The 19,001-nt window shown below is 28.5% G+C and overlaps 1 protein-coding gene across 1 annotated transcript; it reads right to left on the bottom strand.

Moving 5' to 3' along the window:
* Positions 1–16,175: 16,175 nt before the first annotated feature.
* On the bottom strand, positions 16,176–18,446 carry NCS54_00986900 (HET domain-containing protein; the record flags this gene model as incomplete). The annotated part of the gene is made up of 2 exons (XM_053155198.1): positions 16,176–16,900; positions 16,976–18,446. The coding sequence occupies 2 exons, from the start codon at positions 18,444–18,446 to the stop codon at positions 16,176–16,178; spliced, it is 2,196 nt and encodes a 731-aa protein (XP_053011173.1).
* Between the last annotated feature and the right edge of the window lie 555 nt (positions 18,447–19,001).

The following is a 19,001-nucleotide window of genomic DNA, read 5'->3' as shown; positions in this document are numbered from 1 at the left end:
TATTAATCCTAAAGCAATCCTTACCAGCGACTAGCTATAAAACCTATATAAGGAAATAAAAATAGAACTTAAATTTATTAAAAATAGGATAATAAACTATACTAATAAGAAAAGAATTAAGGGATTAATCTTCTTAGAGGGAAATATAGTCTACTTTATAATAAAAAATATTAAAATAAAATAATAAAATAAAAAACTTAACTATAAATATATTAGACTATATAAAATTAAATAAAAAATCTCAGAAAATAATTATAAACTAGACTTATTACTAAAAGTTAAGCTCTATCTAATTATTTATATTTTATTACTTAAATTAGTAGAAAACACTATCTAAGTTAAAATTAGAAATGAACTAGAAACCGAAGTCAATGGATTAGAAGAATATATTATAGAAGTTATCCTTAATATAAATAAAATCAATAGCAAAATAATATATTTTATTAAATAGAAGGACTACCTAGACTTAGAAAATACCTAGGAACCCCTAGAATACCTCACTAGTGCATAATGCCTTCTAAAGAACTTCTACTAGTAATAATAGGATCTAACTTATCTAAACCTAAGGTAGATTAATTAATAACGCTAAATATACTATCTGCCTATAAGCTACCTACCGCCTACTACTTGGCGATAAGCGCCTCTTCCTAGGAATAAACCCCGTCATCCTTATCTAACTCCCTTATCCCACGAGAAAATAACTAGGAACCCCACTTGCGAAGTAGATAACGCTGCTTCCTAAGATGAGCCAAATGAGCCAAGGTTTCTTATAACTTATCCTTGGCCTTCTCAATATCTATATCCACCTTGCGCTAGGCATTAAGGTTCTTAGAAATTAGGCCCCTAGGAATTAGCTAAATATAAAGCTAACTGGCAGAAGATGTAACTCATGGAAAGATAATATATTAATACCATTATAAGATTAGCTGCGATGAATGCACTCTTAGCAATAAGTAGAACCTGCTATTATCTAATAGACCTTTTTAGTTTAAAAATACGATAAGTAAGGCATAGCATTAAATCCCTTAGTATTAAAATAAGAAACTAGGAGGGAGCGCTATATAGATTTCTTTGATTTAGAAATATAACCTGATATCCTATTAGTAGAAATTTTTAAGGAATTAAGTTAGTTACTTACTAATAATAGGCTATAGATATGGCCTTAAGGATAAGATTAACAGAGGGGGAACCTTGTATTATGGCCTTAAGAAAGGTCGCGAGTATGTAATATAAGTGGGCCCCCTAGGCTATCTAATTAGGGATGGATTACTTAGATCGCATCGTAATCTAAATGATCTAGATTAATAGGATCACTCGGTAATCCTCACGATCTAGCTTAATATTAAAGTATATAGAATATATTTATTGTACTCGCTTATGTAGTGGCTACCTTAGCTATTAATATAACTTGGTTATACTTAATACCTTTGAGCATATTACTAGACGTGATACCCCTATTGTTCGAGCACAGCGCGACTACTCTATCTGCTAATATAAACCTAGTATGACTGATTTATCCCTTGGGAATATACACGCTCGTTACATATTATAATAACCTTATTAAAGTCCAAGGCTTAACTACTCTATGTTTAGACCTTTACCTTTCCCTCGGGGTTTATTTAGTATAATATTCTATCTACCTTGGTTTAGAACTTAATCTTAGTACCCTTAAAAGTAGGTTTTATAACCTTATCTAGAACCTTCTTAAAAGTACTAATACAGAATAGATCCTCTAGTAAGAGTCAACTAGCTATTTATTCTTAAGAATAATTTTTCTCTATATACCTTCTTTAAGGCATTCTTTAAGCTAAAAGAACTTTAAACTTTATCTATTAGCAGAACTGCCAACATAAGTACCCTATGTCTTAGATATTTGCATAATAATACATTGTTTCCTCCTATTCTTATAGTTAGCCTTAATATTAAGTACTTTCTTCTCTATCTTTTATATAAAGAAGTTAAAAAGACTCTACTTAGAATCAATGCCTTAAGAGTAGCTGCTAGAATACTTAAAGGCTTCTTTAATGATTTCCTATATAATATTAGAGTACTTTTCGCTATCCTTAAGCAATAAGAGCTCGCCAGACTTATTAAAAACACAAGACACTAAATCGCAATTACTAATAGCAATATTTAGCTGCTTAGCTAGGTCAAATATAGGGTTATTATTAATGCCATATATCTAATTAGGCCCAATATCAGCTATATTTCTATTGGGGAGGATCTCCTAATATAAGTGGCTACCGACACGATTACGCGCCTTAATAATAGTAACCTTAAAGCCATTTTAGATAAGAATATCTATATATCAAAGACTAACAAGCCTAGCACTGACCATAGCAATATATGGTTTTAAGGTAAGATTATCCCTCTAGCGCTACGAATTTAATAATTAGCATTATATTTAAAACATATAAGAGATTAAGGGTAAGAATTATTGCCATAGTAGACCGCTATACATGGCGCTAATAAAATAAGATAATATTATATCTACTAGCTATCTAGAGATGACTCTTTATATACCTATTTCGCGTTATCTATAATAATGAACATTTAAGAGCTTATCTTAATTAAATGCAACCTGAGTATACGGATAAGTAGACCAAAGATCCTGGTAGATATTGAAAGTATTCCGAGCGGCAGGACTAGTATAATATATTAAGTCAGCATCCGTATTGAGGTGTTAACATGAATTTATCGAAAAATATATGTGTAGTTAAGGGTATTGAATGATTGCAACAAAGCGTAACTGGACTTCCAGTAGAAGAAGAAAAAGGTCGAGATATGTAGAGATTCAAAAAGATATAATAGGGCAGGGGAATACAGAGCAGTCTAGAAGCCGGGGAATATAAGCTTCATAATTTGACAAGCAGGTCGCCAGGTGTTAAAGTTGTGTCAGACAAAATTAGCTTCTGGCTACCAAAGTTCTCGGAGAATAAATGACAACTCGAAACGGGCTGGACACCATGAAGATGAAAATCATGAGGATATGTATGCACCACTTGATGGGGGGGGGGAGATGAGCGTGTGGAGTCTCAGCAAAGTGAGGCGGAAGAGTCCCCGGAGTGGGTATGGTTATCTCAAAGCCCACAGGTATAAATGAGAGAAGAAAAAAAAAAAGAACCGCGAATAACCAAGTCAATGACGGCTCGGAACTGGTGCCCATGGGAACACGGGGACAATGTAAGACCGGTCGTTGATTAGACAACCGAGCGCCCCTCAAAAGGCCTGTGCATAGGACACAGGCTCGAAAGGCACTTCGAAGCTCATGAGTCGAATGCAAGCCAGGGCTATGTATGATCGAGGCAAAGCGATAGGAGACCAATGAGGGGTTAAAAGAGGGCAAGGAAAACTAATACGTACTTTACTAAGACTCGGGGTTGCAGATAAGATCGAGCAGAATAGAGTAAAGAATAGTATATCACTCTTAGAAGAGCTTCAGGGCACCGAGGAATTGAGTCGATACCGAGAGAAAAAGTTATGAGGCAATCACCAAGGCTTTTATGGGTTCCTAGCGACATGTGCCAATCTAACTACGGCAATTAGGCGCAAAGGAATAAAGAAACTTGCATCTCATGGTCCATCTTTGACAGAGTTTGTTAGACGCTGATTTGTAAGATGCCGAGCAACGTTGCGAAGTCGATGGAGCTGAACATTAGCCTGCGATTGGCTGCTTCGTAACCCGAAATCCCGTCGAGTCATTATGCTCCAATCGAGGAGCTTTATGGACGACGATTGGGCCATGGGCGCTGAAAAAATTTGAACGACATGCCCTATTAGACGAAGTTATAGGCCGCAAGGGTTAGAGTGGGGCACCCAGGTCTCGCCATAACCCCAGTTTTGATATCCCTAAATCCCTCACCGGTGGTTAATACTATAATATTTAATTAATAATTTATTAATAAAATAATAATTAATTTAAATAATTAAAGCTAGAAATTAATATATATAAATTCTTTTTGTATTTATATAATTTTTATTATTTTATTATAAAGATTAAAACTATAAGCTTTTTTATAATATAAAGCTATTTATATTATTTTAAAATATATAACTATAATTTCTAAAATATATATAAAAGTCTTATTAGGATTATAATTAATTGCCTTATATTTAATTATTTCTTTTAATTTTACTTTCTTTTTAAGAAATATTTTATAAAGCTATAAGGCTATAATTATAATATTTTTTATTTAATTTCTTTATATATAAATTAATAATATCTTATAAGTCTTATAAGAAAATATTATAATTTTAATCTAGGCATTAAGATTATTTTTTTATATCTTTTTTATTATAAAATAGTAAAACAAGGCCCTAATTACCTTAACCCTTAGCTAGCTAGGCTGAAAGGTTTGCTATACCTATCTTAGTTAATAGATTATAGCTTAGTTAGGCCCTATAGGGTATATAGATAGGCCTTAGCTAGGGGCTTAATATTTTTTACTTTTTAATATATATTAAAGCTTAATATTATTAATTTTCCTTTTTTTTAATATATATAATAATATAACTAAAAATAATATTTTTTTAGTTTTAATAGCTTAATTTAAAAATCTTTTTTTATTAAAAAAAATATTTTTATAGCTTAGAACTCTAATTATATATTCTAGCTTATTAAAGCTTAATTTGATACTTATTTATAGGCTTTAGAAAATTATTACTTTTATATTAAGGCTATAATATTAAATAATATAAATTCCCTAATTATATAATATAAATAAAACTTAATAAATAAAAATAAACTTATATTTAATAACTAAGAAATATATAATAATTATATTAATAAGTATATAAAGTAAATAATATTTATTTATATTATATATATAATTTTAATTATAATATATATATATAATAGCTATTTAAAATAAATATATATTAAATTATTAGGTCTTTTTAAAAGAAATTTAATAAATTACTTCTTAAAGATAATAATATTTGATTAACCTATAAGAGAATAATTAAAAATTAATTTAATATATTTTTCCTTAAAAGTTATTATCCTTAGAAATCTATATTAGTTAAAATAAGGGTAAGGGTTAATTATATACCTATTATATTAATATACTTAAAAGTTATAGCCTAGGTATAAGAATTACTATTTATAATACTAAAATATCTTATAAAAATACATTTATATATTTTATTAACTTATATTTCTCTTTTTATAAGCCTATATTTATTAATATTATAAGTATTATTATTTTAAATCTCTAGAAATTAAAAAATATAAGAAACTTAGTTTATATATTTTTTAAACTTTTTTCTTATTATAAAATATATATATTAAATATTAATCAATTATACTAACTTTATTTTAATATCTTTATAATAATTTAAAAAATACTTTTTATATTTAATACGTTTTTTTTTCTTAATTATATATATAATTAATTATATAAATCCTTAAATATATATTTTTAAAAGAGCTTAATTAATTACTTTTTTTATATAATTTATTATATTATAAGAATATAAGGCAGCTATTAAATCCACTAATTAATTAGGGTAACCCTAGCTACTTATTATATATATAGAGACCTCTTAAAAGCTCTATAGCTAAGCTACTATAAAAGGCTTAATAAGTTAAAGTCTTATATATAATAAAGACTTACCTTTAATTTATAATTTTACCTTAATCTAGCTATTAAGGCCTATTATCTTATAATCCTTTAATTTCTTCTTAATAAATAATTAATATAAAATTAAGATAAAAGGGTTAAGAGAACCTTATTACTCCCCGGGATAGCTATTTACTTTGCGGGCTATAACTAAGAGTAACCTAAGAAATACCTTATTAAACCTTCTTAACTTAAAAGACCTTAAAGAATTAATCTAAGAGATTAAAAGATATTATAATTTATTATTACCTATAAGCTAATCTCATAATAGCTTATCCCTAATAGATAAAGTATATATTATAAACTTCTTTAATATAAGCTAATAATAAATATTAAAATTATTATAATTAATAAGATCTTATATAAAGAGAGATATTTTATTAAAAAAAAAATAAAAATTAATCTTAATAACTTTTTTTTTATTTTTATTTTTAGCCTTAACCTTATTAAATAAATTAAGAAAGAGCTATAAGTATAAAAAATAAAAATAAAAGAAATAAATAAAGAAAAAAAAATAAGAAAACCTTTTATTAAAGATTTTAAAATACCTTATAGATTAATTAATTAATAATTAGCTAAGGGACTATATAAGGCTACTTAGATATAATTATAAGATCTTAACTTAAGAGGCTATTATTATTAATATTAATAATTAGCTTAAGATAATGAATATAAGTAATTAATTTTATATAAAAGTAATATTAAAATAATAAATTAAATAAATTTATTTATTATTTATAAATTAATTAATATAATTATATTATAGGCTTAATAAAAGATCTTATATAAAAAGAGTTTAAGATATTTATATAAAAATAATATATTAACTTAGAGCTCTAAGAAAAATAAATAAAAGATTAATTTATAATTATAAGCTAAAAGCCTAATAAGGCATTAATATAATATTTTATTTATTAATATATATTTTATAAAAATTTATTAAAAAATAAAAAAAATAATAAAGCTATAACTTATTATTTTTTTTATAATTTATATAATAAATTAAAAAAAGAGCTTAAAAAGTAAAAATATCTTTTATATAAGCCTTATTATATTATATAAAAAGCTAAATACTTTTAAATTTAGATTATTAATTAAAATAATTATTCTAAGAAGAAATAATTCTAAGATAATCTTAAATAGCTAAGTAAGAGGTATTATTCTCTTAATAGCTTAAGTTATAAAAAAAGCTTTAAAAGAAGTTTTTTTACTAGGTATCTCTTATGCCTTATATTAAAATAAAGTTATTATAATATAAGTAGTTTAAGTATACCTATATTAGCGCTATATTAGGGAAGGGGAAAAAATAAGCTATTATTAAAATATACTAAGTATAGCTATCTAGGCTATAAGACCTAAGTACATTACGCTAAGATATATATTAATAATAATAATCTCTTTATAAATTAAACCCCCCTTAGAAGTAAAAATAAGTTATTAATAAAAGTTAATAAAATTAAAGCCTAAGAGCTTAATTTATTAAAAAACTAAAGAAAATAAAAGTTAAACCTAAACTTGTATTTTTATTTATATAAAAATAAATATTAATTAAAAAAGTAATTATAGCTTTTATATTAATTCTCTAAGGTATAACTAAAAAAAAAATTAAAGTCTTTATAGTTATTAATATAAAGCTTATATAAAAGCTTAGCCTTAAGCTAATAAGAAATTATATAGCCCTTAGGCTTAAGTCCTTTAAGGGAGAAAAAGTATACCTAAGAAATACTTATTAATTAACCTTTTTCCTTATTAATTTATATAATAAATTATAAAAAATATAATAAGTATTAACTAAGTTAGAGTTTAAAATAATTTATATAATATTATTTTATTTTATTATTAAAAAGATAAAAAGGTATAATAATTAATTATATTATTAATAAATAATATTATATTATAATTATTATTATTAATTTAATATCTTTTACTTAAGAGATTATTAAAAATAAAAAAAAAGTATATATATTATATATTATAGTATTCTTTATATTAAGAGAGGTTACTTAATAAATATTTAAAAATAAAATAAGTATATTTATAAAAATACCTAAACAGCTCTTCTTAAAATTTAAAAAACTAAAAAGGTTTTTTAATAAATAAATAATAAAAAATATATTAATACTTATAAAAGCTATATATAAAATTAATTTAATTAACAATAAAAAACTCTTATATAGTTTATTATATATTATAAATAAGGTATAATATTAAGCCCTTAAGGAATATATTATAAAAAACTTAATAAATAAGTATATATAATATTTTATAAATAAAATAAAAGCCTTAATACTTTTTATCCCTAAGAAAAATAAAAGACTAAGACTTTATATAAATTATAAAAGACTAAATAAGGTAATAATTAAAAATTATTATATCTTTTTATGTATTAGTGACTTATTAAATAGGCTCTATAGAGCTAAATATATATCTAAGATTAATATTTATAATACTTATTATAAGATTAAGATTAATAAAAAAAATAATTAAAAGACTACTTTTATATAAGATATAACTACTTTAAGTATATTATTATATTATTTAGACTAATAAATATATTAATTACTTATTAATTTACTTAATATATATTATATCTTATATATAAATAATAGCCTTATATATTCTTAGACTAAGGAAGAATATACTTATTACTTATAAGAGGTTTTATAATAGCTTACTAAAATATAGCTCTATAAAAAGCTATCTAAGTATAACTTTTATTAATAAAATATTACGTTTTTTAGATATATTATTATATAAGAGGGTATTTAAATAAAACCCTTATATATTAACTTAATTAAGAAATAACTAATATTAATTTCCTTTAGAGATATATAAGTCTTCTTAGGATTTTATAATTTTTATTAAAAATCTATTATATATTATTTAATAAGAATAAATCTTTTAATAAAATAATTAAAAAATAATAAAAATAAAAAAAAAAAAGACTTTAGCTAATTTATAGAGACTAATTATATCTTTAAAAGCCTAAAATATATCTTTTATTTTATAATTATTTTTTATTATTAAGACTTATTAAAATTAATTAAAATTAAAATAAATATATTAATTAAAGTAATTTTAAGTATCTTTATTTAATTAATAAACTCTTAATAATAATTTATTACTTATTAATTATAAAAGCTTTAAGATATAAAGTAATATTAAGCTATAAGGTAATAAGAGTTATTAGCTATAATTAATAATCTTAAATACTAAAGTTATTACCTATAAGGCCTCTTAAAGAAATTTTTAATTATTATTAATTATTAAGCCTTTATAGGTATTATAAAGGTATTACTAAAAGAACTAAGAGGTAAATTAATAAGATAAGTTTATAAACTCTTTACTTTTAATTTTAATATATAATATTAACCTAAGAGTAAAAACCTTATTAATAGCTTATTAAAGTAACTAAATTATATAAAAGGAGAAATATTATATAAAGATATATTTCTTATATTAACTAAGAAGCTAGCTCTTATATATAAGCTATTATTAGAGCTTTAGTATATTATTATTAGCCTTAAAGGTAAGACCTAAGTTATAACTATATATATATATATTATTAAAGTAATAATAAAGGGCCTTATCCCTTATAATAAGTATATACTAAAGAGTAATACTTATTATATTATATCTATAATTACTACTAAGCGCTAAAAAGCTAAGTAAAAAGAGATTATTATACCGCGGACTACTTAGGAAGTAAAGAGCTCTAATTAAGTCTCTAGGGAACTATTTATAGCTAGGGTTATTATTTTAGAGTAATATATCTTATGCCTTATTATAAAATAACTTATAAAAGGCAAAATAATATTTTTCTTATTATTCTTAGAGAAGCTTAAAGTATTAATTAAGGAACTATAGAGCTAAGATTAATAATATAAAAAGCTAAAGAATAAAATATATAAAACTATTAGTAAATATAAGGGCTATATTATTAATAGACCTAGATTATTATAATATAAAGATTAGTTAATTATCTTAGAGTATAGAGCCTTAAGGTTAAAGATATTTTATTAATATTATAATAATCTAAGGGTAAGATATATAAATACTTTAAAAACCTTAGACTTAATAAAAAGGAAATTCTATTAACTAAGTATAATAAATAATATCTATAAGTATATTAAGAGCTACTTAATATATTAAGGTATTTATATATTAAGGCATAAATTATATATTAAATTTTAATTATTATTACTTTTATTATATTTATTTTAAGAGATAAGTCTTAATTTTATAATTAGCTTATTAGAAAATATATATAATAATAATAAGAGCTATAATGCTATATTAATTATTATATATTATATAATAAAATATATAATATTTATTTTAATTATAAAAAAACTTAAGGCTATAGGCCTAGTAATATTATTATATAAATATATAAAAAGCTACTTTAATATACCTAAAGGTATTATAAGTAATAAAAATAAACTTATTATTAATAAATTCTAAGTAAATTTAATAAAAAAAAGAGTAATATTTTATTAATTATTAATTACTTATTACCTATAAATAAATAAATAAATAAAATAAATATATTAAACCTTAAAGAAATACCTAAGAATATATATAAGAGATAAGCTTATTTATTAAGTAATATAACTCTTAGAGGCTACCTTTATATATAATAATAGCTAATATTTAATAATTAGGGTCTTTCTTAATAAGGTATTATATAAATATTACCTAAGGTATATTAAATATATCCCCTTAGAGGTAAAAATAAATATCTAAGGTATTATTAAGTGCTTAGAGATACTTAGCTAAGTATATAAGCTAATAAGGGATTATTAATATTATATTTTAAAGTCCTAATTTAAATATTATAATATAAGATATAACCTATAAGTATATTATTAAAGATAATATATTAAAATATTTATAAAGAATTAAAAGTTTAAATACCTTAAATTAGCTCTAAGATTTATTAAAATAAGAATCTTTATAAGGTATAATAAGTAAGCCTATACTATAGAGTTATTAGAAATCTACTAATATATATATAATTTATTTTATATATTATTCCTTAAATTATAAAATAATTAGCTAAATAATATTATAATATTAAAAGCTTTATTAAAGCTTAAGACTAAGCTTAATAAATAAGAAGTTAAAAAAATAATAAATTATAAGCTTATTAATAAAGTATTATTTTATCTTATTAAATAAAAAGGCTAGCTAATAAAGTATAATACTTAAGAGCTTAATTATTACTTAGAAAATATAAAAGTAATAATTAAGAAATATTATAAAGTTATAAAGAGAAATTATAAGAAATAAAATAATAACTAGTTAATACTTAGTTAAAATATTTATAAGAAAATAAGAATATTAATTATAAAAAAAACTTAAATAAGAAAAATAAATAATAAAAATTATAATTTAATAAGACTATAAGAAATTAAGTATTATTAAGTTATTATTAAATATAAGCTAAAAACTATAAAATATAAACTATAAAAAATAAAATTATAATTATAAATAATTACTTAAGGGTTAAAAAGACTAATATTAAACTTATTGCTATTAATAGGCCTAGGGTTTATTAAGCCCTTACTCTTAGCCTTAGCCTTATTATAAGTAAAAGTATAAGTAATATAAGCTCTCTTAAGAATAAAAAGAATAAATAATAAATTATTATTAGAGTTATTATTATTATTATTATTATTATTATTATTATTAGTAGGGCGCTTTATACTATAGGAAATAAGAGAAATACTAATATATATTATAATATAAGTAATAGCTAAAATATTAGCTAAAATACTAATAAGGGCATATATAATAAGCGGCTAGGATAGATTATAATAAAAGGAATAAGCTCTCCCCTTATTAGGGATAGCTATAATCTTAGTAGATTAAAGGCAAATTAGCACGTAATAGAGGGAATAAGGCTTAATATTATTATAGGCATAGGCGGGCTAAGTAATATTAATAAAACTATAGATCTTAGTCTTATTAGTATAGACTTGGGCCTATATATTAAATTAATAAGAAATATAAGGTAAGAGAAAAAGAGATTTATACTTATAAGGATATAAATAAATTAGAGCTTATAAGTAAAAGTAAGCTTAGCAAGCTAATAGCTAGCTATTATTTAATTATTAGTATTCTTAGCTAGGTTAATATATTAATTTTTAATATTATTCTAAGTAATATTATAATTATTTAGGGTAATAATATAGCACTAAATAATAATATAAGAAATTATTAAGCTAATATTTATTAGAGGGTTAATATTATTTAAATAATACTCTTAGAGGGTAATATAAAAGTTTTAGTATTACTAAGTAATACTAAGGAGCTTATTAAGAATCTAGGCTAAAAATTAATAATATAAAGCTAATAAATTAGCTAAGAGAACTTATAGTATTATATCTCTAGGTATAATAATTATAATAAATATAAATAATATTATTAATATTAATAATATATATTAGGTAAATATTTTTATAAATATAAGTAAAATAATTAAAATATAAATAATTATTAGCTTATTAATTAATAAAATTAATATTATTATTAAAAATATAATAAGGCTTAAAAATATAAATAATAATATTAAAAATAAATATTATAAGAAAAAAGCTAATATATTATTAAAGGGGAATAAAATATATAAAAAAACCTTAATAAAAAAATAAAATATTAGTATAATAAAAAAAATTAAAATAAAATATATTAAGTAATAAATATTATTTATTTAATAAATATTAATAAGCTAAAATAAAAATAAGGCTTTAATAAAGCTAATAATATTAAAAGATTAATAAAGTATTTTAATTATTTATATTATAATAAAGAGGGAATAAAAATTAATTTTAAATATTTAAGGTAATATAATAAAGAGCTTTTATTAAGGCTTTATCTATAAATTAAGGAACTTAAAGGAGTTATTTAAAGCTTTTTTATTTACTTAAAGATCTTAAGGACTAAAATCTCTAGAGAAAAGGTAATTATAAAGATATAAAGTAGCTATTAAATCTACTAACTAATTAGGGTAACCCTAGCTAATTATTATATATAGAGACCTCTTAAAAGCTCTATAGCTAAGCTATTATAAAAGGCTTAGTAAGTTAAAGTCTTATATATAATAAAGACCTACCTTTAATCTATGATTTTACCCTAATCTAGCTATTAAGGCCTATTATCTTATATATATTAGGTTTTCTTTTTATTTTTTTTAATAGTCTTTTAAATAATTTTATTACTTTATAGATATTTATATATTCTTAAAGTTAATTATATAAGGTTAAATATAAGATACTATAAGTTATAGCTAATAACTTAATTATATCTTATTTAGTTTATATAATTATACTTTTAATTAGATATATATAATCTTTATTAATTTAAGAAGATATATTAAAGATTTTATTTAATTTATTAAAGAATTAATAATATTATAATTAATTTCCTTATTCCCTTCTTTAGTAAGAGGTAGTATAATACTAATTATTATACTAACAAAAAGGGGGTTATAGCGAGACCTAGGTGCCCCACTCTATATGCATCCGGTCAGTTAATGCAGATTACTATATTTATTATTCTACTGTTTCCCCACGGAATCTTAGTATCCCTGCTTCGACGTAACACCTAAGCACTATTCAATACATGTCTAACGATCCTAACAATCATCACAGTTCCGACACGATGCTCTGCCGGGACTAGCGATTCGTTGATTAGTTGTACCGTAGAGGTTAGTTACAACAGTGGGCTGATGGTTCGATGATTTCCGCGGAGATCTCGGGAGAGGATAGAGCGGATCTGGACAGAGGCGGGCGCCACATAATCATAGCAATCTAATTGCCAACCCTGGTAAGCGTGATTAAGAATAATTGGATAACTACCGCAAACAGAAAGAAAATAGGCATAGCGATTTGGTCCCATTAAGAAACTCTATGATAATAAGGAGAAGCAAAAATAAATATGGTATGGTTAATGGTTAATAACTTAATAAGAACGAGAGTAATAAGGCCAGTGCATAGTTAAGAAATATAAGTACCAAATAAATCCCCATTAAAATCAAAGAGAAGAATACTATTTTTATATATAACCTAATAACTTCGATTTTTTACCTATATTAAGCTATTAGCCTTTTCTCTTTTAGAATGCAATAATTATCCTCTCATCTCTTATTAATATCCTTTGGCCTTTTACTAGGCTCTAGATAAATAATAACTATACCGCGCCGGGATACCTATACTAAGACCAAGGTTACTATCCTCAGTACTGGTATAGCGGGTATTATAGCTATATAGGCATTATATAATGCCTCTATTAATAACTTTTTAATCCTCAAGCATAATAATTATATCAGAGGCCATATTAAGCATACCTCCTTTAAAAAGATATTAGATAGTATATCTTTTACCATTAAGCTAGGCGCCAATTAGGTCAAAGGTCTTAAGAACAAATTAGGCAAATTAAATCCAATCTGGCGTCTTACTCAAAAGCATAAGATCAAAAACGTATATATAAATAATACTAAGATCCTCACCCACGACTAAAACGGTTTCATAGATTATACCGAGTTAATTAATCTCTTTAATAAGAAGTAGGAGATTGCCTCACAGGATACTAGTTATATCTTAACCGAAAACCTACAAGATACTTCGGTACATACTGGCCTTAGTCTAGCAGGCTAGAAACCCATAAGGGATATAAAGATAGCTATGATTAATTAGTACAAATAGGACTTCGAGTCTACTTTTCCCCCCGAGCAAAGTAGATTTAAGTATAATATTACCAGAGAGAATACTACTTTTAAGGACTTTAGCGATAAAATAAATCTTATTATTAATTAGCGAGGTTTTAATACCTAGGTCAAAAGAGAGGCTAAGGAGTTCTTAAGAGAGGATAACCTAAGACTTCGCCTAAATACAATAATTAAGAAGATCTACTATAATACTAAAAGAGTCAAAGTCGATATAGAAGATAGCTATGTTAAGGCAGAATATACTATCTGCACTTTTTCTATCGGCGTCTTATAAAATAATACCATCGACTTTAAGCCTACTCTTCCTTATTAGAAGAGATAAGCTATTAAACAATTCCAAATAGAAACATACACTAAGATCTTCATATAATTTAATAAGATATTTTAGCCAGAGGATATATACTACTTTCTCTATATAGACCTAGAGCAACGTAGATACTACCCCTTATTTTAATCCTTAAGCATACCCTATTTTTTCCTAGGGTTAAACATCCTTATAAGTATTATAACGGGATAACAGGCTTATAAGGTTAAGCATTAATCTAATAAAAAGACTAAGAAAGAGATTATAAAGGTGCTATATCTTATATTTCCGGATAAATATATCCCTAAACCCATAGATTTCATATACCCCCGCTAGACTATAGAAAAGTAAGTAACCTATATTTATTTAATATAAATTCAACTAATAAGAAGCCTTAGGTGGTCATACAGGTTATATAGTAACTAGCCCATAGGGATAATTCTTAAGAAGCACTAGAATCTCCGGGCAAACATTAATAGGTTATAGTTCGCTAGAGAGGCTAATTCAGCAAAGTTTTTTAGATATTTACATAGCGCTTACTTCGAAGGCCAAGAAATTAGAGAGCGAATTATAAGGATTCTAAAGGGTAAGGAAACAGAGCAATCCCAACAGATAAAGAGGTACAAGACACTACGTGGTACCACAGAGCCAGAGGAACATAATGCGGCTAATAGATGGTTGATTCCTCTCGAGGATTAGAAAACCCCCCTTTATATTACTTTCTATCCTTACGGCTTAAAAGGCGGCGTAAAAGGCCGGAAAGAATTCGATCTTGGAAACGTAGGTTATAGATCATCTGACCAAATACTCTATTTCTCGACCGTAGGCCTTCTTAAGCGGTCTAAAGCATCTGGAATCAAGAGAATGGAGTAGATGAGACGAATGAGGCGGTATACAAAGCGTGGTGATGTTGTTATCCTCGCAATACCGATATTTCGAGGGCGCAGGTGAAGAATATCGACTGCCAAGGAGACTCCAGTACCCTCCACAGGAGACGCTCACCTGTTTGGAAGGGCCACAGAAGGGGCGAGGAAAAAAAATGATAAATTGCAGTTGCTACAGTCATGGCTCAAATAAGCGTAACCTCCTCATACTTGCACCATTCCTGATGCCACATCGTTCCAGGCACACTCCCATTCATGACACCATGTAAATATGCCTCGCCAACCAAACGATACCTCCCATCAGCGGCTTTGGCCATTACGTATGGAACCTTAGCCCCTTTAACCACATGAACCTCGTATTCGCATCCGACTTCCGAGAAGTCAATCCGAGGTCCAACCCCCATCAGGCCGTTATGGGTAAAGAACAGCCATCTCCCCTTCAGCATGGCGTTTATTCTCTTCTCAAACAAGCTGATCTCAGCCCTTTCCCCGTCCGTGAATTGTATCAGGGCCTCGTCCCGCCACAGTCCATCAATGGCTGATTGTGGTTCCCCCATTCTTTCTTTCAGCTCCCCAGATGGCCTTGGCTTGTTCATTGCTTCCTCCACAGGTATCGCAGAGGGTAAAAAGGAACATCATCTGGTCCGATCTGTAGCCCCTTCCGCCTCCTCCCTCTCCATCTCTGCCATCTGTGAGATATCTGGCACTTTGAGATTAAAATTGAGGGTATCTCTCACCAAGGGGATGTGCACCTCCTCGTATAGTGCGCCCCAAACAGCGAGCGTGCCAAACAGCCGCTGTACGGCAGCCTCGGTGATGGGGTTTTCCTTGTCGTCTGTCCAGCTGGACAAATCACGTAATGAATAGAACATTTCAAGCAGCCCAGCCAGTATCCAGTTCGAGAAACCACGGCCTAAGGACTCCGGTGCAGGATAGGTCGTGCTCCCGGATCCGACGCGGAAACCAAAACCCGAGTGTGGGAGCGCGTCTCCTACTAGAGAACGCCAGAGAGCTTCGATTCTGGTTATTGCCCCAGTGTTTTGTCGTACTGAAGAGTTCGGGATATCAGGGCTAGCTCGGCTCGGCTCTGGAGGCCTGGGACCCGAGCTGTTGTCTGAACTAGGGTTGCTTGCTATGGCCAACGCGTTACTGAAGGGAAGAGGATCCCCTGACCTTTGCAGATCAACATTGCTCTCTTTTTGACAAGCCTCATTGGCCATCTCGTCATGCTCAAGTGATGTAAGACCGTCACCATGGCCAAGCAGGTCCTCTGTTGCTTCTTCTGACTGCTGAAGGATCACTTGACTGGCATCGAAGCCATCCTCGTCGGTAAAGTTGCTTCTAGGACACATCTTGATATCTAATGAAAGGGTTAATAACGACATTTGTGTTAAGAGGATTGGCGGCGACAGACGGGAATACTCTTCCTCCGTACCCTCATCGGTTTCGTCATGCTCATCTAATATCTTGTCCTTGGTTTCACTATCGCTGGTCCACTTTATTTCTTCAGTTGGAAAATTCCACCAGGTGTCGTCATTAAAGTTCTCAAGCTCGGTCTTAAAATTGTCAACTGGATACCAATGGGGTACTCTGAGAACCGCTTTCAAAACTGAATGAACTCTATCATCAAAGTCGCCATCCAATCTCAGGCAGGTAATGACTTCATCTACCCTGATTGATTGAATCCGTAGCGTGCCGTCATCGAGGACTTCAAAACAAGCCGCAGTGCCGGGTCCGGACGCACAATAAACAACATCGTCGTCTCCCGTGTCTAGTGGTGTATAACGAAGCCATGCGCTAAAGTCGGGTACCCATCCGGGAAGATGTTCAATCCGAGTGTCACCAGGTTCTTGGACATGGGATAGAATGGAAAGTGACTTTGTCGTCTTCATGATCATCTCGGTGGTGTTTCTGAAGACCGACTGTACGCTGGCGTGATAATCAGGCACCAAACCCAACTCACGTTTATCCAAGGCGAGATTGAGAAATGCAAAGACTTTGTCTCGTGGATCAGTGGCTTGTGTTCCTCGGAAGAGCTGCAGAACGCGTAGAAGCGGAGGGAAGGCAGCAAGTAAATCATTGCCGTTCTCCCTGAGACGCCATAAAACGGCCCGGACTGAGGAAATGAAGGCTACACCATCTTGACCTTCGTCGAGACATTCTGCAGTGTTCGGAAGAGGAATGGCACGCAGATCGTCATGATACTGGACCAGTACTCGAAGTCGTCGATTGCCATCGGACAGCGGTGCGCCGGTCAGGAGAGAGTAGCCTAATTTCGATATCTTGGAACGAAGTCCAGAACTCTCCAGCGTTACACACACGATAGTGAGCCAGTGCCATGTTCTCATGTAACCGCCGTGGATGATGGCTAGCCGTTCTCTCCCAAAAGCAACTTCTTGCGTCACCCATGCCCGCCGAAACCAGGAGGGTTGGAAGAAGGCAAAAATAGCAACCCAGTGAATAAGGTCGATACCGGGAAATGACTCTATGGTCACATTTCCTGGGTCTAGGCCAAGATCGGAGTGGAAAAGTGTGTCCAGCCCGTGGATTGCATCATCGGTGAAACTGTCAGGCGGTCCCAGCCAGGCGAGCACCCTAGACGCAGATCTGAATATACGACCCATCCACAGTACTTGGGAGGCCCTTTCTTGTAGGTCGTCCTGGTTGATACAAATGGCATCAATCCATATCGGTGGGGACTTGAGGGAGTGTTCATCCTCGTCATCTTGGGATGCTGATCCACGTGACGATTCGAACGTAGCGGAACGAAAGTCTTGAAGAAAATCATAGAGGTTCTGCTGCACATGCAAAGAACAGCCGTTGATTTCGATCAGCTTTCGTTCCTCCTTTGATTCCGGAGTCTTGCGTCTAGGAACCCATGGATGCCTCTCAACATAGTATTTCATGGCGAAATCTGTGTTGAAGACGCGCGTTTCCCCCACTCCTATGGTCGGGAAGACAAATGGTAGCTCCGAACTCCAATTAGAAAATCCAGCTGCATCAGGGAAAGACACTGGGTCCTCGTGGATCGTAATCGGATTTCCCCACGTGTATGATAGTGCGACGAAGGAAGAGTCGTGTGGCTTGTGTTCGTTGCCAATATCAATACTCGTCATTTCGCAGCGAATTACTCCGGGATGAGAGGAAAGAATGTGAACGAGACGGACGCTTGTTGAAGAGGAGAGAGCGGAATATTGGAATGTGGGAAGCCTGGCGACATCGTCGAGTTGCATGAGGGACGTGGAAGGATTTGGTAAGTTGGCCATTTCAGCGAAATGGTGAAGCGCGTGGGCGGGGAGATATGGTGACTTGGTAACAAGAGTCACCCATGGATGCGTGAAAACTGTAGGATTCTCGGGCGTGAATAGCAGAGAAGAATAAACGTTAACAAAGGGGGCGAGACGTTGGCAAGTCGATGAATCGACAACAGCTTCGAGCATTATGATACCATCATGTGGATA

The sequence above is a fragment of the Fusarium falciforme genome, chromosome 8 (genome assembly GCF_026873545.1).
Source record: "Fusarium falciforme chromosome 8, complete sequence".
NCBI classification, from domain to species: domain Eukaryota; kingdom Fungi; phylum Ascomycota; class Sordariomycetes; order Hypocreales; family Nectriaceae; genus Fusarium; species Fusarium falciforme.
This window is presented reverse-complemented; position numbering and strand designations above follow the sequence as displayed.